Consider the following 23,927-nt stretch of genomic DNA (forward strand, 5'->3'; position numbering starts at 1 on the left):
TTGCATAGTCTTTACACGTTGAACATAATCTAAGCGTCACCCAAAGACGTTAAAGAAGAGGTACTACTATGCCCCAAGAAAGCACAAGGGCAGATGATGAAACCACCTTAACCAGATCAACCAAATGAAAATGAGTGCCTGCAGATATGACAGTAAGAACAACAATGAATGTAGGAACAAGCAAATTCTCATAACCTGCAACAGTTTTACTATACTATCAAATCCCTCACTGTGAAGTTATGGCATCTACAATTCAATCATATTGATATAGGGTACCAAGAACCGACAACAATATATACCCAGAGGCTGTTTCCGATAGACCCTTGACTCAAGGAAAGCAAAGTACCTAACTTTTACAAAACATTATACAAAGTACACTTCACTTGCAACTTGATCATATGGTTGTGGGATCATACATACAAGTGGAGTATATAGTTTTCACATCAGAAAAGCAAATTGAAAAGCATGAGAATGATTAGAAAATAAGAAGGAACAAAGCAGCCATATGTTAACAAGTGGAAAAAGGATATATCTTATTGCAATTGTTGATGTTGAACAACCAACCAAGAGTACTCTGGATTTGTTTGGTTAAGCTCAAATCCAGCACAGAATAAATTTACATTTCTACTAACACAAATGACAGAAATGCTAATTATTCCTAACAATAATTAAGAAACAAATGTTAGAAGAATAAAAATGCCCCATAAATAAGAACATCCCACTATGCTTAACACCAATTTTCTTGGACACAAACTGAAAAAAGGCATAAACTTGATGAAACCTCGTGTTCTTTTAGCATCAACGACTTCTTTCCATACCAAGAGATGTTGCAAACGAGTTCAAAATTCGTGAGCAACCTTCACTTTCTTATGCGATCCAACGACACTATTGATTGTATCAATTAGATTCCTCTGTGTTTCAAGAATCATTTCCATTCTCCTTTTCTCCATTTCCATCCTAAACCTCTCTGTCTCCTTCATCATCTCAATCTTCTTACTCTCCATTCTCATAAACCTCTCGGCAAATCCCCTTATCTCTGCAGCTAATTCACTCCCTCCAACACTTCCTTCTCCATCCACGTCGTCTTCCTCTTCATCCGCCTCTTCCTCAACATCATCATCGTCATTATTAATACCTACATTCTCGAAATACCCTTTCCTTTTCTCATTCATTGAATTCCTCATCCCTCTCATAGGGTCAAAGTTTCGATCTTTCACCATCCTATTCACATTTCTATTATCAGCAACAACATTAACACCCATCATACCCATTTCGCCACGAACAATATGATTAATACTTTTACACTTATTTTTCCTTAAATCCATAAAACTAACATCGACTTCATCACTATCAGTATCATAATACCTCTGATCAGACGTAGAATTCGAATTCTGGCATTTCACCATTGCAACAGGATGAGCAGCAATTGGTAAAGGCCCACGTTCCATACGATCCATTAGGTCAAAATACTGCCAGGAATTCGGGTAGGGTTTGAGTCTCTCAGCCCGATAACGTTTCCGAAGCTTCTCGATCTTATGACGGCATTGGGTGGCGGATTTCGACGGCTCATCGAAGCCGCAACGAGCTGCGACTGTAATGGCGACTTCTTCCCATTGGCTAGCTTTGAGCTGACCCTTTTTGAGAGAGTACCATTTTTCCTGATAAGCTTGGATTAAATTGAAAGTTTCTTGATGGGTCCATGGTATAGGTTGAGTTTTCTTCTGGGGTGATGGGATTGGGGGATTGGGAGAGATTTGGGGTTGATTTGATTCAGGGGGAGGAAGGAGGAGGGGTGGGGGAGATGAAGGAGTAGCCATGGATATTGGTGTTTGATGAGATATTGTGCTTTTGCAAGTTTTGGGTATTGGAAAAGTTAGGTTTTTTTTTTGGATGGTGGGGTGGTGGATTTATGTGGTGGGCGGTGGCAGAGGTGATGGCGGTGGTGGGGGTGGTTGTTGGTAGTTGGTGGTGGGTGGTTTAGCTATTTGGTATGGCCCGGAAGCCCAGAAGCACAGAATAGTATAAGATTGGTGGTTCCTTAAGAGGCCCATAGTAGTTGGGCCTGGTGTTTGCAGGGGAGAGGTATACACGAATAGGATTATTTTGCAAAATTTTATAGAATCTTGCGAGTTTAGATACATATATTTTGAGATACATACGTCTAAATTAGATGAGATTTGTTCTAGATACATTATGTTCAAGTTAATTTGTATGTATCCGGGATATAGACAAATCTCATTTTTCTCCCTCGCCTCCATACCATCTCTCTCACCCCTCTCATACAATGCCAACATATCTGGTATCCTAAATATATACATCTAGTGTGATTCACATTAATTTGAAATACATAGACAAATTCCACTTGTCTTTTTCTCTATTTCAATGTATCTAATAGCAAAAAAACTTATATTCAGACGTGTCTGACTTAAAAATATGATATGTAATTATTAAATAATAAGATATAATATAATTATTTTAAACTATTGAAAAAATTAGTAAATATAATAGAAATACTTTATGTAATTAGATAGCTGCTCCACTTCGTGTTATAAGTTGGAAATTAAGTGCGTGCTGTGATTAAATAGACATACGAGTCCAAAGTGAATAAAATAAGTTATGAAGTAGGTGAAGTTATGTGCTTCAAATAGCACCTCACTCAACAACCAGACCAAATTTTCCAAGTCTATTGAGCACTCATTGATTTGATGGTAGGTCTTTCTTTTTATGTTTTCTCCTCTTCTGTGAATACCTTTTAAACTAGGATGCTAGTTTATAAATTCAGTTCACATACTAGTTATTTGTACGACGGATTACTATAGTTTAATCGATTGATTATCTAATAAAATATATTAAAAATATCATGATTCTTAATAGAAATGAGTCATATTGCAAAATTAAGGATGTATTTCAAAATTAGTTAATCAAGTAAATAAGTATTTTAAGGACGGACAATAGTACGTACCTAACTTCCCATCTTGTTTGGTTTGACAAGTGATGGTCCAACTATATCCTCCATCAAGATCTCACCAAACCCCCTTATGGGGTTTTTCCTCTTTATTTATTAACCCAACAACCCCTTCCTCCTATTCTACAATTTACAAACAATCATCAATACACTCCTCCCTCTTCAAGCCCTTTCTTATATAGGGTCTTGAAGAGCCAAAATCAACATCTGATTATTCTTTCTGTTTTCTAACAAAACAGAATTTGTCAATAAATGGGTAAAGTCTTCAATTTAGCTGAGGTCTCCCAGCACAACAATGCCAAGGATTGTTGGCTCATTATTAGTGGCAAGGTATAAAATTTTCTATCTCATTTGTGCTAATTAAAGCTTTCTTCTTTTGATGTTATTTTAAGTTGGTTAGCTACATTTTGTGCTTTCCATTGTGAGATCTGTGAAAAGATCCAATCTTTATTACTAATTTGTAAAAAAGATTCAATCTTGGTTCACCCACTGTTAGGCCCATTTGGTTTGACTAAAACTCGAGATCTTTAGTTAAAAATGGAGGAGTCCCACGAATGTACCAATAACTCATGTTGGTTTTATTTTTATTTCTACCCTCCTACTTCCCCCCTGCATTTTGTTTGGTTTTGGGAAAGAGGGGTGAATGGGATAGGGTGTGGCTGATCTCTTCTTGTATGGTATTATCCTCTTGTTTTGTTGATTGAATATTTGTAAATGAAAAATGTTGCTTCTTTTAAATTTTGTGAGTCCCTAAGTTTAGCCGCTATGTTGCTTCAACTCTTCAAAAATGTTGTAGCACCGTGTCAAATCCTTCTAAAATGCATTACTTTTTGGAGGATCCGATGTGCACCTGGTGACATATGTTGTAGGGTGTGTCTACTATGTTTCCAAATTTTGTTTACATGCTTGACTCCTCATTCTCTACATCATTGTCCACTTACCTTTTTGCTCCAAAAGAATGTTTTCCTTCACATCAAACACATTTGAGAAAATCAGTGATAGCTAGTTTAGAAGGTTGGTTTCAAATCTTATAATTTCTGTTAATTTAAAAAGACTAATCAAGTAGCTAGCATCACCTGTCATCGACTTGGATCACCGCCTCCATTCCTTTTTGGTTTAGTTTTGGAAGTGATGTTAGTAGCACTTGCTTTTGGATGAACTTCTTTTGTTATAATTATATCAAATGTGTTCAACAGTTGACAGTATAAACCTCCTTTTCCTTTCCAGTATCTTTAGTTTTTTCATATGTCGCGTGTTATTTGAACAGGTGTATGATGTGACAAAATTCTTGGAGGATCACCCAGGTGGTGATGATGTTTTGTTGTCTGCAACAGGTAAATATAGTTAGACGTATTCTTCTCGCAGAAGAACATCATTGCATGTTGTATTCAATTTTTTGTAATCTTACATACATATGCACCAATATATGTTTGTATGTCAAAGTTCACTCGAACATCCAGATGAGCCATCTCTGAAATGCCAGACAATTTGAATACGAATAAAACTATGTAATATTGTAGCAGTACCTGAATTTTACTCACTCTGTATTTTCGTATTCAATTTTTAGTAATTACAAATATGCACCAATGTATGTGTGTGTGTAAAGTTCAGTTGAACGTTGCTGACTGCCAGATTGTGCCATCTCTGAGATGCAAGACAAATTCGATTGTGTTTATGGGGGCTCGTGATGGTTGTTGTATGCAGGGAAGGATGCAACTGATGATTTTGAGGATGTCGGACACAGCAGTAGTGCTCGAGCAATGTTGGACGAGTATTATGTAGGAGAAATCGATTCTTCAACCATCCCAACAAGTGTAAAGTACACTCCTCCAAAGCAGCCTCATTACAACCAGGACAAAACAACAGAGTTCATCATTAAGATCCTCCAGTTCTTGGTTCCTTTGATTATTTTGGGAGGTGCTGTTGGCCTCCGCTTCTACACCAAACAGTCAACTTCTTGAAGATTGAATAATCGGTGATGCTATAACAACAAATGAAATCAACGAGACGTTACAAGAACAGTTAGCTACCTTTTTCTCTGTTCCCATTTTTAACTTTTTCATCTTGTTGTTATATATATCAATCTACGCCTCGTGAACTTGCTTTATTTGGATCTTGTCACTTCCTCGATGGGTAAATTTCGTAGGTGGTCATATAACTAATAGCTTTATTGCATCAAATTCGAAGGAAAAATTTGTTACATGAACAACATCAAAACAACCAAACATAATTGGAAATAGATAACTTATTAACTCACAATTTATGTGACACCAGTCAAATTAAGACGAGTTTTTCTTTGACCACGATGTTTTCATATACTACTTGTACAATTCAATAACCCAACAATAATATGCTCGAGCTACAATTTTGAAAACAGTAAATCCAGCTTGTTTAGCCAAATCTTCAAATTGTTGCTTTGTTCTTTCTTTGCCTCCATCAAGCATAGTCATCATTAACATATCAACACTAAACGAATTCTTAGAAATAAGATTAATCTCTGGATATTCTGGTTGCATTTGTTCAATTACAACAACTTTACCATCTTTTGGCAATGCCCTCCAACAATTCTTCAATATTTTCACGCAACATTCATCATCCCAATCATGAAGTATGGCCTACATTTATATATTATTACAAAAAAGAAAAAGTAAACACACAAAAAGCTAAGAGGATTTAATATCAAATAGAAACGTCTACCATATCATTCTTTTATAAATATACTAATAAAAAGAGATCGAGTGACACATAGATAGAAAATAACAAGTAATATATATATACTGACCTTGAGAAGGATTAGCTCCCGTTGAGGAACACTCTTAAACATGTCTCCTCCAACATGCTCTATGCCTAATATAGCAAACAAGAGTAGTTGAAGCTTAATTTCATCTTTCAATATCAATTAAATTCATATTTTTAAAGAGAGGTGATACAAAAATAATTGGTGATATTATGTGATTTAATATTTATTAGGATTTCAAAATCTTACTTGGTATTCGACAATATCCGATTCAAGTAGATAAAATAAATGCTTTAATATTCTTTTTTCTTTATTAAATTTCATTTTTTCAAAGAGCAAGACAATATGAATGTTTTTATCATGAATCAATAATATTCTAAGTAAGGTGAGTGTGAAATTTCTATCAACAAGCCTATCCAAAATGAGAAAATTAGCAACTTGTCAAAGTTTGTTAGCAAATTTTCTCCAGTATACACACACAAAAAAAAGATACCTAATTTTATAACTTCTTAGAATTGTAATTGCTATCTTATTACCTAACACAAGAATATATATGACCACTATTCAATCAATACACTTGGTAATAAAGAAAAAATAGTGCATAATATATATGGTTTTGATTGTTACCTTCATAAGTAGGGGCATCTTTGATGACATGAGGTAGGTCAAAATTAATGCCCTTGATATTAGGATATTTGGAAATTATAGAAGCTAATGATATTCCAAGTCCACCTCCCACATCTATTATCTCTTTTACTCCTTCAAATCCATTGTAGCACTCAAGAACTCTCTTCATGTCAATACAAGTGACATTTTGCATAGCTTTGTTGAATACACCATTAAATCTACTATCTTTTCCATGGTATTCAAATGCATGCACCCCATGGGCCTTGTTGAATGGTATCTCACCCTCTAAAATTGCATCTTTAAAATGAAACCTTAACAAAAAGTCACAACATATATATCCAATTAATCAACAATAATTTAAACATCACAAATGAAACAAGCTAGCACTTTTTTGTGTATTTTAACATGTTATAATATGCTGGTTAATTTACATAACCATCTGTTTTTTATGTTATCGTTTAGATTTCGTCCATATTTTTTAAAAAGTTGGGACTTGTGAAAAATAAATATTATTTGGATCGTGCTTTAAAAGGTCCATAAGGTTTAAGAGAAATAAAAAGAGGGTCATTTAACTAAACAACTTCCCCATTATACAACATCAGAGCAGGTAATTTGTCTTATTTTTCAGGCAATTAATAATTACTTTCATTATTAATGGATGGTCACGCACAGTTATCTTTTAGCTGACCTGATAGCTAGTGTCGAATTGTTTTAACTCAATGAACCAAGTGAAAAACATGAAATCTTACCAAGAATTAACAGCAACTGGATCAGTAGCCAGTAGTAAAAACGGAGCAATTGATGTTCCATCTTTATCTAAGATTAAACTTTGGCTTAATGGAGTCAAATTGTATGAGGTGTGAACATTTCCATCATCATTTTTTGTAATGTTACATGTGAGAAAAGATTGACTAGCAAGAAACCTTAAAATCCTTTCAAGAACAAGGGATGATGCATTAGGGTTTTTTGTGGGAATTTGAGATGCAATTTCATAAGAAGATAGTTTTTGAGTAGTAGATTTTGCTATAATCTCAAATAGGTCAAGTTCTATAGCAGCTCTCAAAACCATGTTAAGGTATAAACCACAAGGAATGTGCATAGCTTTCATCATATAAATTTCTTCTTCATTGGATATAACAATATTATCCATTGATAAAGCCATATGAATTATAAGATATGTTCTTCATACAATATATAGAGAGTGTGAAATTAAAGTACATTTATTTATAAGTCCATTTCATTAATGATCAACGGCCGAATATTTTGATAACTCAATTAATGAAAAAGTTCAAAGGTTTGTTAGGCAGACCATACTTTGAATATTTTGATTTCTTGATTAATATAATGAGAATTGTATCACAAGAAAATTATATAAGGAATAGTAATCATTAACGTTAAAAGATAATATATATATATATATATATATATATATATATATATATATATATATATGAAAAATGTATATTATACTTTTCTCTTTGATATAATATAAATCAAAAGATGCTTTTAATATAATGAACAATTAAAAAGGACCACGGAGGGTGGTTACTTTATGAATCATGTAATATAGAGACATTAAAAGAAATCTAAGTTAGCATATGAATTAACGAAGGTATTACTAGGTAAAATAATTTTTAGCGGCAATTAATTAATGGTAATAACTCAATTGCCATTAAATATGTAATTTTAGCATAATTAACATTAAAACTTTTTGTATATGTCCTTAAAGTTTTAAGTCATACTGAATCTAATGACACTTTACTAATGAAGATAAAGACTTTAGCACTCTTCATTGATATATTCATTTATTATCGCTAAAAGTTATTCTTGTCGCATTATATTTATGTGTCTGTTAGGCGGTATTGCTTTACGTATATTGTGAATTTTATTTATCATGATGTACAACCACATCTTAAATTATCTAATATTCTCTCCGTTCACTATTATTTGTCATGGTTTCTATTTTTAGAGTCAAACTATAAAAACTTTGACTAATAGTTAAAGATGTATTTTTTTATCATATTGATATGCAAAAAATTGTAATTTATTATACTTTTCATATAGTATTTGAATATCTAATTTCTTTGTTTAAAATATCGACTTAATGTAATTTAATTTTAACTTTAAAAATTAGTTAAATTAACTTTCGAAAAGCGTAATATGACAAATAAAAATGAACAGAAAAGTAATATTAATATTAAATGATAATTAAATCTTCTTAAATGATAGAGTGGTATCTTATATTTATTGGTCAAAATTAAATTATACTCTAGACTCCTAAAAAAGAGCATTGCTCATAAATTGTGGTGAACTTGCATTTTTGTTTACCAGCTCACTTCCTAAAATGCTGGCATTGCTCATACTCCTCCGTCTAGTATTATTTGTCATGATTTTTATTTTTAGAGTTAATTTATAAAAATTTTGACTAACATTTTAAGATGTATTTTTTTATCATACTAGTATGCAAAAAATTGCAATTTATAATATTTTTCATATAGTTTTAGAATATCTAATTTTTTTGTTTAAAATATCAAATTAATGTAATCTAATTTACCTTGAAAAATTAGTCTCAATGGAGGGTGACCTAGCAAAAGCCTAAAAGGCCATTAATTGGTCATTTAATTCTAAGTTTGGGTTTATTAGTGAAAGAGACATCATTTAAAATCAAGTTTAAAAGTTGACAACTCCTACATCAAAGTCATAAATAATACTCCTTCCGTCCACAATTGTTTTGACTTATTCCTTTCGTCCACAATTGTTTGGCAGGTATACTAAAAATAGATATTCAAGATTAATTGTCAATTTAAATAATCAAGAAATAATTAGTCATTTTTTTTCCAAATTTGTCCTTAATAATAATGTAGTTCAATTTAAAAATTAGGTAGACTTTTGATATTTTTAATAGGATTATATTAGTATAATTACACAATATATTAAATTTTTCTTGAAGGGTGTGCATGACTTTTACATGACAAATAATTATAGACGGAGGGAGTACTAAAAGTGAGATAAATTTGTGTAGTTATATTGTTCGTCTTGTTTGATTGATCATGTAATTACTTGATCAACTGATAATTGAATATAATTGATAGGATGTAGTTACACTCCAATTCGCATGAGAGAAAGTGAATTGTTGGTAAATTATATGATGTAATTACAAGTGAATTACTTTCTAATTTCTTCCTTTTATTTTTATTTTTTTTTATTTTGAAAAATAATTACCTAATGACTTTTCAAACAGACATTAAATGATTATTTGAAAAATAAGTATTTAATGACAGAAAGTAATTAGTTTTATCCTTTACTCCTCATTACCCTAAAGAATTAAATTTGGATCAACACTTACTAACCGATATAGATCGGACATCAACCAAACATCAAATAATAATTACAGTTTTTTTTTTAAAAAAAAAGAACAAATCCAAGATAATGTTATTTGGACCTTATTTTATTCAAGGAAAATCTTGTTACATGAGCAATATCGAACAACCAAACATAAATGGAAATAGTTTAACAAATACATAAACCAATTAATTCTTTCGTTTTAATTTATATATCCCTTTCTGAATTTTGACAATCAAACAAAATTTTATTTTGATCGTGATTTGACATATATAGTTTCTAAGTATTTAAAGATTCTATATGTGCCTGAATTTACGATCAAATCAAAAAGTTTGACTCTCACAATTCGAACAGTATCACATAAATTAGGACGAAGAGAGTTTTATTATATCAGAAATGAATGAAAGTATAGGTAATTTAATACTTGTAGAGTTCTATGAGCCAAGAATAATATGCTCGAGCCACAACTTTGATAGATGTAAATCCAGCTTGTTTAGCCAAATCTTCAAATTGTTGCTTTGTTCTTTCTTTGCCTCCATGAAACATAATCATCATTGATATGTCTAAAGTAAATAAATGCTTAGAGAGAAGATTAGTCTCTGGATATTCTGGCTGTATTTGTTCAATTACAACTACTTTACCATCATTTGGCAATGCTCTCCAACAATACTTCAGTATTTTCACACAATCTTCATCATCCAAACTATGAAGTACCACCTACATTTATTATTATTATTATTATTATTATTATCAAGTCAGAGATTACTAGATCCTATCACTTTGCAAAACGACTCCAAATGAGGAAATACACTTTTAATGGTGTTATCTGACAAATTACGAAATTTAAAATAAAGTATACTTTTGAGACTTGAGTCTTAAAAAATGTGTTAAAAGACATTTTTGTAGTTGTGTATGAAAGCATGTTGTAATTAAAGGTAAGAAAAATATTGAAAATTTTTGAAGTTTAAATTTTAAAATTTCAATCATAAAAAAGAAAAAAAAAACTATCATTCTTTTATATATGAAGGATAGAAAATAACAACATGACAAGAATACTGACCTTCAGTATGATGAGCTCCCCTTGAGGAATACTATCCCACATGTCTCCTCCAACATGCTCTATACCTAATATATTTGATCTTTCGATATCAATTAAATGTACATAAAATATATAATTTTTTAAAAATAAATTGGTATGATATCATGGACAAACACAAGAAAATGACCAATATTAAATTGTTGGTATATACTAAAGTAAGAAAAAATAGTAAGGTTTTGGTAGTTGTTACCTTCATAAGTAGGGGCATCTTTGATGACATGAGGTAGGTCAAAATTAATCCCCTTGATATTAGGATATTTGGAAATTATAGAAGCTAATGATATTCCAAGTCCACCTCCCACATCTATTATCTCTTTTACTCCTTCAAATCCATAGTAACACTCAACAATTTTCTTCATTTCAATGCAAGTGACATTTTGCATAGCTTTGTTGAATAATCCATTCATTCTACTATCTTTTCCATGGTATTCAAATGCATGCACCCCATGGGCCTTGTTGAATGGTATCTCACCCTCTAAAATTGCATCTTTCAAATGAAAACTTAACAAACAAAACATGAAGTTATAAGTAATATTTACTAATTAATGTTTTTCAGGTAATTATTAATAATTACTTTCACTTTTAATAGATTATCTTTCAGATGATGAAACCACGAGTAGTATAAGACCTTACCAAGCATGAACACCCACTGGACCAGTATTCAATAGTAAAAAGGGAGCAATTGATGATCCATCTTTATCTGAGATCAAACTTTGGTTTAATGGAGTCAAATTGTATGATGTGTGAAGGTATTTAAGGTTTTGGTAGGCAGAATTTACTTTTCTGGTTCTAAAAATAATTAATTTGCAAAAAAATTGATAAGTTTGTGTTGTTATTCGATCAACTTTTATCCCCCACTACAACAAAATGCTATTACACTTCTTTTTAAAAAAATATATATGTGTTCCTCCTATTAATGATAAAATAGTATTTAAGTTTTTCACTTAAAATTTCACTCTCTTCTCCATATTTAAGATATACTTTAAATTAAAGTGCCTTTACATTTACGATGGAAGGAGAACTTTATTTTATTTTTATTTTCCCACCCATTTATATCGTGTATTCGCATTGGCGCCAACTAAATTTGAAACGAAATTCATTCTATTATTTGAAAAAATTACAAAAAAAATCATCTCTTTTATTTTCGGACACATCACTTTACGAGATGTAATGGTCGAATACATTGCTTTATGCGTATCAAAATGTTGAGTGATGTATCCGAAGTTGAAACATGATGTATCGGGACATTGAGAAATATATTCGAAAATTAAAACGCTATGCATCAGATGGTTTTGGAATCTACCCGAATTGCGTCAATTTTTAAAGGATTTTTATAATTTACAAATAGTATGAATTGAATGTAATTAATTCTTTTAACGCTATAAGCATTGTGTAACTTTCTCTCGTTTTATTTCTAAAGCTTCAAATCCATTACCTTTTGAAGAAAAATGTATAATTATTCTACTCTACTAGTTGCCAACTTTGCTATATGCAATAAGTACTACTCCTATATCCTATCTTAAGATGATGCCCACCATCCCTCCCCTACAACATTTTTTTGCCAAACCCTCATGTACCTTTTGCTCCTTCCCGTACATTTTTTCTTTCCCAATTACTCACTAACTTTTCATTTTGCTATAAACTAAAAAAAAAAATTGAAAAAGAATCTAAAATATCGTGAAATTATTGAAAATGATGTACAATTACCTCTCATCCATTTATTGACTCCCAGATACCCTCTCTATCCGCCTATTGGCTCACAAATACCCTCTACATCCACCTTTGAGTCCAATTTTAACCATTTTATTTATGGAGCATCATTTAAAATAATTAGATAATCCTTTTAATTACGTGATGCTCAACCATTGTTTGTAATTTAACTATTTAATATAATTTTAAACCCACCCATTAGACACCCATTTTTAACTAAACCCGCCCCAATACTTATTAAACCCGCCTATCCAATACAAAAAATAAATTAATAAAAAAGAACCCTAAAATCTTCGTTTCCAAATTTACACTCCATTTCCCAATAGAGTGTAAATTTGAGAAGGAAGTTTTATGGTCTCTTTTATTAGTTTTTTTTTTTTTTTTTTGGAGAAGACGAGTTGAATAAGTACTGTGACGGATTTAGTTAAAAATGTGTGTAAATGGGTGGATTTAAAACTATATTAAATAATTAAATTGCAACCTGATTGAGCCATGTAATTGAAAGAATTATTTAATTATTTTAAATTTTGATCTGTTAATAAAATGGCTAATATTGAACCCAAAGGGTGGATGGATGGAGAGAATATACGAGAGCCAATAGGAGTTGTATACCATTTTCACTACTTCAAGTATATTTTAATTAGACCCTTTTCTGCAAATTAAGAAAGAAATAAAAGAGGCAACAAATAGCGCATATATCATAATCATACGTAAGGGGGTGGATGTAGGGTTCTGATACATCTGGAAAAATTGAAACCAAGACTAAAAGTTGTAACAAACAGGATGAGTCTTTGGCTTGTACTAGGAAGACCTCCTAAATTTTTTCTCCCCCTCTGTGTTTGGTTTGATTGGGAAGAACTCAAAATGGGTCGAATATTGTACAGCCGAAATAAGCTTAAACTTGATATCATGTTATTATTAGTTGTTAATCACTGAGAACAGTTGCAGACATTACACTACCGAACCATTGCTCAGCAATCAGTATGCTCAACTTGCTTTAAGCAAACCAAACTCTAATGTGATGACTAACAAGCAGAAAAATTGATATTTTCTGATCAACAATACACTAAAACAACATAGACGGACTTTTCCCTAACACCTGAAGCGCATATATATCGCGGCATCAAATCCTCTCCTAGTTTTATTTCCATAACTTCACAGAACTGTCATGACTTGCAGAAGCAACCATTCCACTCACTGGTGACTGTGCTAGAGCGGCGACAATGTTTTCATGTGCTGGAATTGTCATGCTTTTATTCTCAACCATGTTCCACAGCTCCAAAGACTGTAGGCATGGATTCACAAAACAAGAATTAGTAAAATTGTAGACAACAAGATTTGTAAGTGGGTAAACTTTCTGAATAACATTCACAGGAATGATTTGCAAAAAAGAACAAATATTTACCCTCATTCCTCCAATCACCAATAGAGCTGAATAACTAGGGTGAAATACACAAGAGTGGAACTGATTTCCGTTTGAACTTAGCTCGTGGATGCAATCACCAGTGTTCAGTGACCAAACTTTGACAGACTCCTCACTTACTGATGCCAGTAGATCACCATTGAGATCCCAACAAAGGTAGTTCACCACTCCAGTATGTCCCTGCAAACGCAATTATCTTGCCAAGTGAGGAATCATGGTTGGAACAAACAGAAAATATGAAAGTGCAAGAAACATAGATGGTTGTTAAGTAACAGTTGATGTAATCCACCACACATAATAGTTGAAGAAAAACCTGGAAAGACTGCAGTTGCCTGTCATTTTCGACATCAAAGATGGATACCACCTTATCTGATGCAGCTGCCAGCAGCTGACCAGTTATTGGCTGGAATCTCACTTGTGCACTGCCTCCTTGCTACAAATAGAGAGAGGAGACAGTTTGAAGATAGTTCTAGGGATATTATCACAACAAATCAATTAAACATAATGAAAACTAAAAGGCAAACCTTTGACACTCGAGTACATGAGAATGGACTAATAGTCCAGTACCGAATCTCATCGTTGCTATCACAGAAACAGAACAGATCATTCTTTTTCGGATGGAAATCCAGCGACATAACATGAGAAGAATGCCCGGTGTATGAATTCAAACAGTAGCCAGGCTGCAAAAGAAATAAATTTGACAAGGGATCATGTGAGTGTGAATATGTAGTTAAAAAATATACATATTGTTGAAAAATACATGACAATCGGATATCTAAAAATATGAACTATCAGGTGTCATGTTGTAAGCGACTAGAGGTAAGGCCTGCTTCAACAAGGTGATTAATAATTATTCAGCAGAAAATGTCTAAACAATTACATTGGCAGCATCCCACAATCTCACAGACTTATCAAATGAAGCAGTTGCAAGCTGAGTCGAATTAGGCCTGAACCGGACATCTGTAATCAAGAATTGATGTTCTTCTGGGGTGGTCTCCGTTTGTAAGGTATCCATGTTCCACAGAACAGCCTGATAAATACACAGGAGGAAAGAACTTATAAGGACAACTGATCTAGTGAAAAACAAAAGTACAGCAGAAAATGCTCAGTCAGTAGTGAAGTATAACGAAGATTTAACCACTGAAAGCACATCCACCATTGGAATGAAATGAAACCCATTTGTTGATGAAGTAAAAAGGAGTTCCATTAAAAGGCATCCAATTATCACATATGCTAAAGATGTTAGATTATATGGAAGTGCCTTTCTACCTTTTTGTCATGTCCGGCACTAGCGAGCAGCTTTCCATCTGATGAGAAATGGCAGCAAGTGACTTTATTCCTTGTGCGTATACAACCAACTTCACCGAAGGAGAACCCTGAGATAATTTATCCTCTTAGTGAACTGGCAACAAATACAACAAAGAAAGCATGTATACAAGTCAAACTTGCATTACCGCCTTTAGAAGACTCAGGTTTGTGCTCAGTAATCGTTTGTTTCATTGCTCCATAGATATTACCATCTCCCCCATCATTTGATAAAAATGACTCCACGTTATCTTCCAGGGAACCAATGTCTCCAAACGTCTCCAAGTCATCCTGTACAATAAAGGCATACCGGAGATGATATATATCAAATTTAACTTCAAAATGCATAAAAAAACTAATAAACTTTCTTATTCATCAAAAATACTGGAAGCTATAAGATAACTAAGTACTTTTTTACAAATATAACATGCTCCAAAGTGCAAAATACAAAGAATGTAGATCAAAGACGACAAGTTTTACCAGCTGATTTGTAGAGGATGCTATACCACCAGTTCCATCTCCTCCATACATCATCATGCTTTTTGACACACTGCCAACATGCTGCAGACTACTGGCACTAGTCATCCCGTCACCAGGTGTATGAGTTGATGCTGGTGAGCTTGGTGAAGGGCCAACAGTATTTCCGGTGCCAGTACTATTGGCAGGTCCAGACGACGAATGCTGCTTCCTTTTTCTTCCATTCTGAATCACAGGAGGAAGATAGGTAAACTTCTCTTCCATTGGCTCTGATAAGTAAGGTAACTTAACTTCTCTAAAAATTAAATAAAAAATTTTGAAACATGAAAAGAAAAAAAACGAGAAGCCACATGCAAGATAAACAGTTACATTGTTAGAAGTACTTATGCGGACATGGTTGTTGGTAGATATCAACAAAGATAAAATCAGAAGTGAACTCTATCTGATTAAACCAACCTGTGGCAGTTGCTGCTGTTGCTGTTGCTGCTGCAACTGGTCCTGTTGTTGAGAGGAGGATTGTGGAATTTGGGCCATTTTCATCTGTTAAATACAAGTAATTAGTACACAAGTAGTTTAGAGTAGAACATTCTACCTGTCGCAATTACAAGAACCTCTTTGAATCAACAGAAGACACATAATTGTTTAAAACCATACATATCATCACACACAATAAGCCAGTGAGGAACAGTTTAAGAAGCTAAGGCATGTCAACTGCTCAAGACAGCTGTAATGGTGCCAATTAAACTGAAAGATGTACAATCCAGTAGTAAAGCAAGTGCTAATACCTTAGCCAAAAGATAAGGTCTCATTGCATTTTGGTTGAGATCTAGGTTCTGATAATTAGTTTCACTTGCCATCAGCCTTGATATATAATCCTGGCACTTCAGTGACTAAGAATCAAGATAAATTTCTACATACAATCCCTTCATCACAGACTCCCACTAGTCTGCAATGTTTGTTCTTGCGTCCTAACATGGAAAAGGCTTATCCTAAAATGGCAAGGTCAAAGTGAAGGCTTGATGAACTACATAATAGTTCAAAGTTAAAGAATCTGGAGGCAGTAAAGCACGGCCAGCTCTCATTTGTTAAATACCAACGCACCAGGAAATTAAGGACTGTTAACTTTAACCACCTTACTCTAGAGAACTTACTGTGGTTTTCACACTAAGTGAAGAAAACATCCCAAATGAGAATCCTCGACAAGGAAAGAGATAGCAAGGTAAAACACTATCCCTTCAATTAACTACTTTATTATTACTAACAAACTAACATATCATCAGGCGCTCCCATAATCTGCTCCAGCCTTCTTAAGAACTGATCACCCTCTAGATGGGTAAAGAAGAAAAGGAAACTTAAGAATCTCTCTCGGTCTCCCTTAAAATTTTTAGTCCAGATTAGGTTACTTCTCAACACGATTCAGTTTATTCTACTCTATTTCCTAATTATTTTAGTCAATTGCCTTCAGCGACCTCAAAATTGGCATGCATTGCCTTGATGCCTTCAACGTCATGTCTCCTCCTTTTAGCTCTAGAAAGGAACAAAACGCAAGCATCTTGAGGAAAACACAGTTAAAATTGATCTTTGCACTAAACAACGCATTAAAATTTTGAACTAAGAGAAAGACAATCCATGCGCCACGGTGTGACAAATAGTCTTTAAGATTGCATACTGGACAATGCAAAACATAACTAGCCAATGCAGGTACTTTTCTTCATTCTAGGTAAGTAGACCTAACCTTTGGTGAATTTGATTGTACTGGAGAGCATATGGATCCGTCATTTCTCGGTGGCTGACCATCTTTTGCATTGAAGTTACCTCTTGGTAATCCACCATATCCATAGCTAGGGGAATTCAGGTTACCTTGTGCTTGAGCCTGTGCAAGAGCCTGCTGCTGTTGTTGTGATGCCAAAAGATATTGATTTTGGTTCTGTATATTGGGCTTCTGTACTTGCAAACCCACACTTGGCCTCAAATGGTCAATTCCCTGTCAATATCAATGAGTAAAGCAGCCAGACATTAACATCGAAATTGTAGAAATTCAACTTTTAAGATGAATGAAAGCAATTAGTAACTTACAGTTAACGGCCAGCCCTTCAATGGTAAACCAGTCATACCTTGATTTAAGCCTAAAGAAGCAGGAGAAAATGAAAGGACAAATTACCCCAGTGGCCGCCAATATAATCATCAACAAAATTGAGTTAGAACTACCAACCCCGTCTTAATACCCCCTCCCCCAAAAATAAAAATAAAAACAAAATCAAAGAAAAAAAGAGAAACACAGAACTTCTCAAAATCAAAATCCACTATACAGAGACCAACAAAAAGATAACAACGACAAGAACATACCCAGAAAAGAACACATCACTCAAAAATCTACTTAAACTCACACCAACTGTTTCTGCTAAACACACATGCTTGATATACCAGACAATTCACCAAAAGGTCACATTAAAAAGGTAATAAATAAATCATAACAGCAATGGCTGTGGAACATCCTAACAGTGATTATTAGATATATGTCCACTACGGATGCTAAAGAATTCAGCAGTAACAAACAAGAAATATTAGTAAGAAAATATGAATGATGCCAGTTGAAGGAGCACGATCAGGAATTGACTCCAAAAATCTACATAAAACAAACATGGATATCATGGACAATCAGCTATGCCAAAAAAGGGATGCAATGACGCAAAAATGTAGGCGGCAGGTATTGCACTAGTTATGTTATTTGTATATAGTTGAACTTGGAACAGATTGAAGATGGAAATAATCATTTTTGAAGTCCTTATCCAATCCTCTAAAAGTGGAAGCTTTAATCTTCTAGAACTTGCAGTACAGGAAAGAGAAAGAGCAATTTAATTCATGAAAGTTACCATATAGGAGAGGAATATACATTTGTCTGGTAGCCAATAAATGGAAGAATCAAAGAGCTTAGATTACGGCAAATGAATGCTATATGGGAAAAATATATGGAAAAAACACACTAAGGATGTCCGAGTTGCAGAGATATGAATTGAAAGAGTTCATTAAGAGAACTCCATGCTTCCTTTCAAGGATAAATAAGATAATATGCCAAACTGATTCCATGCGATTACATGTAAAAAGGAAATATTTTATGACAAGAGATCACTAGTTGAGTAGTGGACAAAAGGTGCTGAGCAACCAAGACGACAGTACCTGCACCGCTGAGTCCTGACTTCGACTGTAGAATAGCTTGCCCATAAATTGATGAAGGATCCATGGGCAAAGATTTCTGAGTACCACTCAAGTTCACTTCCGTTTTAATATCCTACACATTTTCCAAGAATATCGGGCTAAGCTTGGTCCAAGACGACAAAATAAACTCAACAATAAGTAGATATCTCTGCCGATATAAGAGGTCAACTAGTTACCGCAGCCATCTGAGGGCGCCCTTGCATTTGCTGCAATGCTGCAGACATGCTCCCCGAATTGCCTTGTACCAACTGGCTGAATCAACAGAGAACAAATGCAGGTAGAAGTTCAGATATAGCATAAAACAAATTAATAGAGTCTACCTAAAGTAATGCAACAAATGGAGGAGACGTTACAAAAGATCTTGCACCACTCATACCGTTGATGATTAGATGCAGACTTGAGAAGTGCCATCCTATTGGGATCAATAAGAGGCGAAGATGTCTCTGAGTCCAAGGAATGAGGGTGCTTCATTTGTTCCTCGTACATTTTCATGGCCAAAACACTAGCAGATGGTTGCCCCATCATGCCGCCTTCCGAGTTTATAGCGCTTATAGGACCACCAAGGGAGGGATTTTGATCCCTTCGCTGTAACTGCGCATTTCGTTGTTGCATAAGTTGCAACTGCTGCATCTGTAGCTGTTGTTGATGTTCCCTTGCTTTCATCTGCTGTGTCTAAAGTTCAAACCAAACAAAACAAGGTGTTTAAGCCTGGTTAAAAGTAGAGAATGCCACAGATCTAATGTCATTTAGGGTGATGAATGGCTCATCATGTAAGTCCAACAAACCTCTATGTACGCTGCTGCTGCTTCGGAATGTTTTTCATTTGTCCGTGCAATGAAAATGTCCCAAAACACAGACCACCATTCGAAAAGAAACCCTCCAGGTGCATCAATGGCTACAAAAGGACAAATCAAATCATGAACACCTCAAATGTGTTATAAGTTATGAAAAAGGAGAATAAGCATGAACCACTCTGCAGATTGATTAGCAAAATAACTAGAGATAAGATGATATACATAGAAAGAATTAAAAGAACTCAACACGTAGAGAATGTGTTAACATCATTACCTACGGGATCCGTAGCAACCTTCCCTTCCGTCATGAAAGCTTTTGCAGAATTATGCAGCTTTCTTTTCAACAAATAGTCATGAATGTAAACATCAAGCCTATCAAGACAAACAAAAATCAAGAGAGGATGAAAATCAATTCCATCATAACTGTGAACACTAGTGCTCTTTATCTAGGTACTTCAAAAAGATCGGAAATTTCTCTGACTATAATTGAGGATTTGGTACTTAATCACAGTCTTTTTATCTTTTGTAGTGAAACATGGATGCTGAACGTTTCTAACAATGAAACTGACAATTTAACATGAGCTGACTAGCAGGAAGAAATTGCATACATCTTATCTGCTTCCCAATTACTCTGCGCCATGACTTTCAATCGACCACTTCCTGCAGGAAATTCCACGCAGCCAACTACGAGTAATCACAAAGCTACACAATAAAAACATAAACACAGTTAAAACAAGTATATCAATAAAAATGAAAAATCAAAATACAGGTTTAAAAACCGAACAGATTATCATCAAGTAACATTTTACCAATTATGAAGATCAAATCCAGCATTGCTGATTCAACAAAAATCTCTGTTTAAAAAAAAAAAGAACCCTAAATCAACCAAAATCAACTGTAATTAACCAAAATTAATGAAACAAAAGGTAAGATCTTCATCAATTCATAATTCTCAACTCCAAAATCATACAGTAACAGTAACACAAACTCGAATTCACAAATTCATAGATCAGCTCACAACCTCAGCAAGCTCAACACACACAAAAAAAAGTAAAAATAAAAAATCTCCAGCATAACAACTACCTGAAAGAAACAGTAATTCAAGTAGAACAGTTCCAATTGAAGTCAGCTAAATCAAGTTTCCGCACAAAACCTCCGATCAATTACACTTTTTCCGAAACATTAATCAACGATTAGAACATAAACTTAGATGCTTATCATAAACAATTTAACAGTTTCTTCTCTAAAATTCACCATTCATAAGCTCGTGAAAGATTCTCGAAGAGCTTCAACGAAAGGAAAAATGGAAACAAAGAGAGGGTATATCAAAGTGAAGGGGGAAAGCCGAAAATAGCAAAACAGGCTGTCAAGTAAGGTACCGAAGCTGAGGTTAGAATTAGCTTTTTGTTTGTGTTTGATTAGGATGGGTATTAGGTTCGGGGGGGATTGGTTCGGTGATTCGGTTCGAGTAAAAGGGTAAAGTGGGGACAATATTTACGTAAGCAAAAAAGCGGTGCTTAGAGTGTAACGCGCGAATAAAGCGCAAGTGAGAGTATAATTAAAGAGGTAAGGTCATTATCGGAAAGTAGTTACAAGTAATTCTGAACTGCGTGCTATAAGTCTATATATTGAGATCCCTAGTAAGCTACTATGCCTAATTTTAGAAACAGAAAAAAAATAATATACCCCGTTTCTATTTATACGTCATTTTTATTGAAAATAATTTTTTTTTCATATTGTTATTTTATAAAATCAATGAATTTTATTTGGTTTAGAAAAATTAAGTAATTACTTCATGTTTATTGATCAAATTAATTAATTAAAATAAACCGATTCGTGTTCATTTATTGAAAATTTAACTTGAAAAGAACACTAAATAAGAATATAACTATAATATTACTTAGTTTCTTAAGGGACATGAAATTTAAGTGATGACATTTAAATAGGAACGAATAAATAATATTTCCTTTATATAAAAAAGAATCTAAAAAAAAAATTAACTTACTATAGAGTTTAAAATAATGTAAAACATATCAAAACGAGCCTAAAATGATGGCAATCAAATAGAAACGAATGGTACTAGTCCTTTGTATAAAAAAAATAATCTTATTTGACTTAGCACAAAGTTTAAAATAATATATTTAATATATTATATAGAAATTAAATGTTATTAGAAAAAAATTAGATATTCTTTTTGAAACTAAGAATATTATAAATATAGTTCCTTATATTTGAGGATGGATTCCTTTAAACATACACATGAAACATTAATAAATTACTATTAAAAAAATAACTTACTCAACTCATAAAATTTAAAAAATATCATATAAATTAAGACGTTACCATCAAATATAAGGAATCCATTTTATCATTTTGTGTGATATGTGAGAGGAGAAAAGGCACACATGTAATCAATCATGTAGGACAATGTTTAGATTGTTATGTTTGTTGATAAAACATGTGTAACATAAAACTGTTTGTACATGAAAGCAGCAAACATTAATTGTCACTTTCACACCACATAATTGCATGCCTCTAGATTCTATTTTTTAAAACATTAATAAAATAAGCCTTTTTTTATGCACCCAAATGTATTCAGTAGATATAATTTGACTCACTCTTCAAATATTCAATAGATAGAGTTGTTAGTTTAGGCATCATAACTGAAAAAATTAAATTGACAAGTTTGAGGGACCATTAATATATTGTAACCTAACTATTAAGTGTCATGATGTGAGAAGATATGAGAAGGAAAAGAAAAATCATGGAGATTATGTTAGATTATCTCGAAATTATTTAAATTTAATTTTATAAGTTATTTTGTCCTTCTCAATTTATATAACTTGACGCTTAACAGATGCTTACTTCTAGAAATTGAAGATGTTTTCAAATAAGATGCTAAAACAATCTTTGACCAGAGGGCTAAAAGTTTTGGTTCTCTTGATGTTTTGGTTGAATTTTATGTTTCAAGTAATTGTGTTGTTAATCTGTATTATTAAATTACACAGAATAAAAACTATTGTAAATTTTGTGAGGGACAGTAAGATTTTGATAGTATTCAAAACAAAAAAAAAATGCAATATTAGTAAACAGAAAAGAACCTGAAAATATTTTTCTTTAAGCAAGAAAAATAAGGTCACAAAAAGCGAACCACTAAATAATAATAAAATACACTAGAAGAATTTCTGTGTATATAAAAAAAAGTTCAAACATTTGTTGTTGAAAAAATGAAAGGAACTCCTCTGTTATAGAAAACAAAAGGCAGGCCTATTGTACCTTAATTGAAAAGATTATCATTTTTTCACAAAATCACAATCCTATCGATAAGTTATAATCTTTTTAAAAATTACAATTTTTCATAAACATCATAATTTTTAATTTCTATTTCACACGTTTTAAAACCAAAAAATATGTCCCTTATCAAATAGAGAACTACGCATTATACTGCATTCGTATTTTTGTTGGTGTATGCCTAGATTCTATTTCTAGATATAATATTGTTAGCTTAAATATTCATCAATAGATATAATTGTTTGTTTAGACATCTTAACTGAAAAATTAAATTGACACACTCGAGGGACCATCAATATATTTAGCCTAATTAATAAGTATCATATCTGATTATACTTTCTTCCGCTTCTCATTTTCGATTTATAAACTTTTGAAAAGTAACACGTAACATGTTATAGTTATTTCATGTTTTATTTCTCAAAACTTATATATAGTTGGAGGTGTAATCAAAATTGGATTATGTTATTGAGATGTAAGTGTAGGATTAAGTATTTGATATTAGAATACGTTTAATAATAAAAATTATCTATCAATAATAGAAATAATAATATATATTAGCTGTGCGAAAACTGATTCAAATTAAACGGAAAAAAAGTCGCAGAAGACCGGATTTCCGATTTGTCGTTGTAGTCTTCGTCCGTACGTATGAAATAAAAGGAAACCGAATTTGTGCGGCGTTGGTCAATTTTTACCGCTTCTATTTTATTGGCGGCGCCAAATGAGAAGAAATTTCATTTTTCGCCTGTAATTAATTTTGTACACATTCTTATTCACACTTCGTTCAAACATGAAATGGAGGTTATTTAATTCATCTATTAATGTCTACCATCTATTTTTGTATTTCTTTCAATCTATGCATTATTATAAATTTATCTGAAAAAATAACAATAACATATTTAGTGTATATTATAAAGGAATTCAAAAAATATAGCATACTTAAA

At 32.9% G+C, this 23,927-nt stretch overlaps 5 protein-coding genes across 5 annotated transcripts; 1 reads left to right on the top strand and 4 right to left on the bottom strand.

Annotated features, from left to right (window-relative positions):
- Positions 1-508: 508 nt before the first annotated feature.
- Positions 509-2,124, bottom strand: LOC101248117 (trihelix transcription factor ENAP1). The gene has a single exon (XM_010324784.4). It carries the CDS (start codon positions 1,815-1,817, stop codon positions 840-842), a length of 978 nt encoding a protein of 325 aa, XP_010323086.1. The 5' UTR covers positions 1,818-2,124; the 3' UTR covers positions 509-839.
- Positions 2,125-2,961: 837 nt separating this feature from the next.
- LOC101248404 (cytochrome b5-like) lies at positions 2,962-5,072 on the top strand. Its single transcript, XM_004242357.5, has 3 exons — positions 2,962-3,295; positions 4,233-4,299; positions 4,670-5,072. The coding sequence occupies exons 1-3, from the start codon at positions 3,218-3,220 to the stop codon at positions 4,924-4,926; spliced, it is 402 nt and encodes a 133-aa protein (XP_004242405.1). The 5' UTR covers positions 2,962-3,217; the 3' UTR covers positions 4,927-5,072.
- A 40-nt stretch (positions 5,073-5,112) lies between these two features.
- On the bottom strand, positions 5,113-7,497 carry LOC101247834 (myricetin 3-O-methyltransferase 3). The gene is made up of 4 exons (XM_004242355.4): positions 7,079-7,497; positions 6,330-6,640; positions 5,748-5,812; positions 5,113-5,580 (listed from the first exon to the last, which is right to left on the bottom strand). The coding sequence occupies exons 1-4, from the start codon at positions 7,489-7,491 to the stop codon at positions 5,284-5,286; spliced, it is 1,086 nt and encodes a 361-aa protein (XP_004242403.1). The 5' UTR covers positions 7,492-7,497; the 3' UTR covers positions 5,113-5,283.
- Positions 7,498-9,761: 2,264 nt separating this feature from the next.
- Positions 9,762-11,521, bottom strand: LOC101262824 (myricetin 3'/5'-O-methyltransferase 1). Its single transcript, XM_026031363.2, has 4 exons — positions 11,404-11,521; positions 10,961-11,271; positions 10,732-10,796; positions 9,762-10,388 (listed from the first exon to the last, which is right to left on the bottom strand). Exons 2-4 carry the CDS (start codon positions 11,175-11,177, stop codon positions 10,089-10,091), a joined length of 582 nt encoding a protein of 193 aa, XP_025887148.2. The 5' UTR covers positions 11,178-11,271; positions 11,404-11,521; the 3' UTR covers positions 9,762-10,088.
- Positions 11,522-13,360: 1,839 nt separating this feature from the next.
- LUG3 (transcriptional corepressor LUG3) lies at positions 13,361-20,973 on the bottom strand. The gene is given in 19 exon segments (NM_001365619.1): positions 13,361-13,765; positions 13,886-14,083; positions 14,217-14,336; positions 14,428-14,583; positions 14,784-14,933; positions 15,173-15,279; positions 15,358-15,499; positions 15,689-15,910; positions 16,142-16,225; positions 17,421-17,669; positions 17,762-17,811; positions 18,863-18,974; positions 19,078-19,153; positions 19,278-19,573; positions 19,687-19,796; positions 19,970-20,067; positions 20,304-20,397; positions 20,505-20,549; positions 20,779-20,973. Coding segments are annotated over 17 exon segments (2,346 nt in total). The 5' UTR covers positions 20,336-20,397; positions 20,505-20,549; positions 20,779-20,973; the 3' UTR covers positions 13,361-13,621.
- Positions 20,974-23,927: the final 2,954 nt, after the last annotated feature.

The sequence above is a fragment of the Solanum lycopersicum genome, chromosome 6 (genome assembly GCF_036512215.1).
Source record: "Solanum lycopersicum chromosome 6, SLM_r2.1".
In the NCBI taxonomy this organism is placed as follows: domain Eukaryota; kingdom Viridiplantae; phylum Streptophyta; class Magnoliopsida; order Solanales; family Solanaceae; genus Solanum; species Solanum lycopersicum.

Excerpts from the sequence above, each read along its gene's own strand:
- LOC101262824 (XM_026031363.2), bottom strand. The coding sequence starts at position 11,177 with ATGAATGGATTATTCAACAAAGCTATGCAAAATGTCACTTGCATTGAA. Across the intron at positions 10,797-10,960 it reads AGATGCCCCTACTTATGAAG|GTATAGAGCATGTTGGAGGA; the intron begins GTAACAACTACC and ends CAAATATATTAG. Across the intron at positions 10,389-10,731 it reads GGGAGCTCATCATACTGAAG|GTGGTACTTCATAGTTTGGA; the intron begins GTCAGTATTCTT and ends TAATAAATGTAG.
- LOC101248404 (XM_004242357.5), top strand. The coding sequence starts at position 3,218 with ATGGGTAAAGTCTTCAATTTAGCTGAGGTCTCCCAGCACAACAATGCC. Across the intron at positions 3,296-4,232 it reads GGCTCATTATTAGTGGCAAG|GTGTATGATGTGACAAAATT; the intron begins GTATAAAATTTT and ends TTATTTGAACAG. Across the intron at positions 4,300-4,669 it reads TGTTTTGTTGTCTGCAACAG|GGAAGGATGCAACTGATGAT; the intron begins GTAAATATAGTT and ends TGTTGTATGCAG.
- LOC101247834 (XM_004242355.4), bottom strand. The coding sequence starts at position 7,491 with ATGGCTTTATCAATGGATAATATTGTTATATCCAATGAAGAAGAAATT. Across the intron at positions 6,641-7,078 it reads CCAGTTGCTGTTAATTCTTG|GTTTCATTTTAAAGATGCAA; the intron begins GTAAGATTTCAT and ends CTTTTTGTTAAG. Across the intron at positions 5,581-5,747 it reads GGGAGCTAATCCTTCTCAAG|GCCATACTTCATGATTGGGA; the intron begins GTCAGTATATAT and ends ATATAAATGTAG.
- LOC101248117 (XM_010324784.4), bottom strand. The coding sequence starts at position 1,817 with ATGGCTACTCCTTCATCTCCCCCACCCCTCCTCCTTCCTCCCCCTGAA.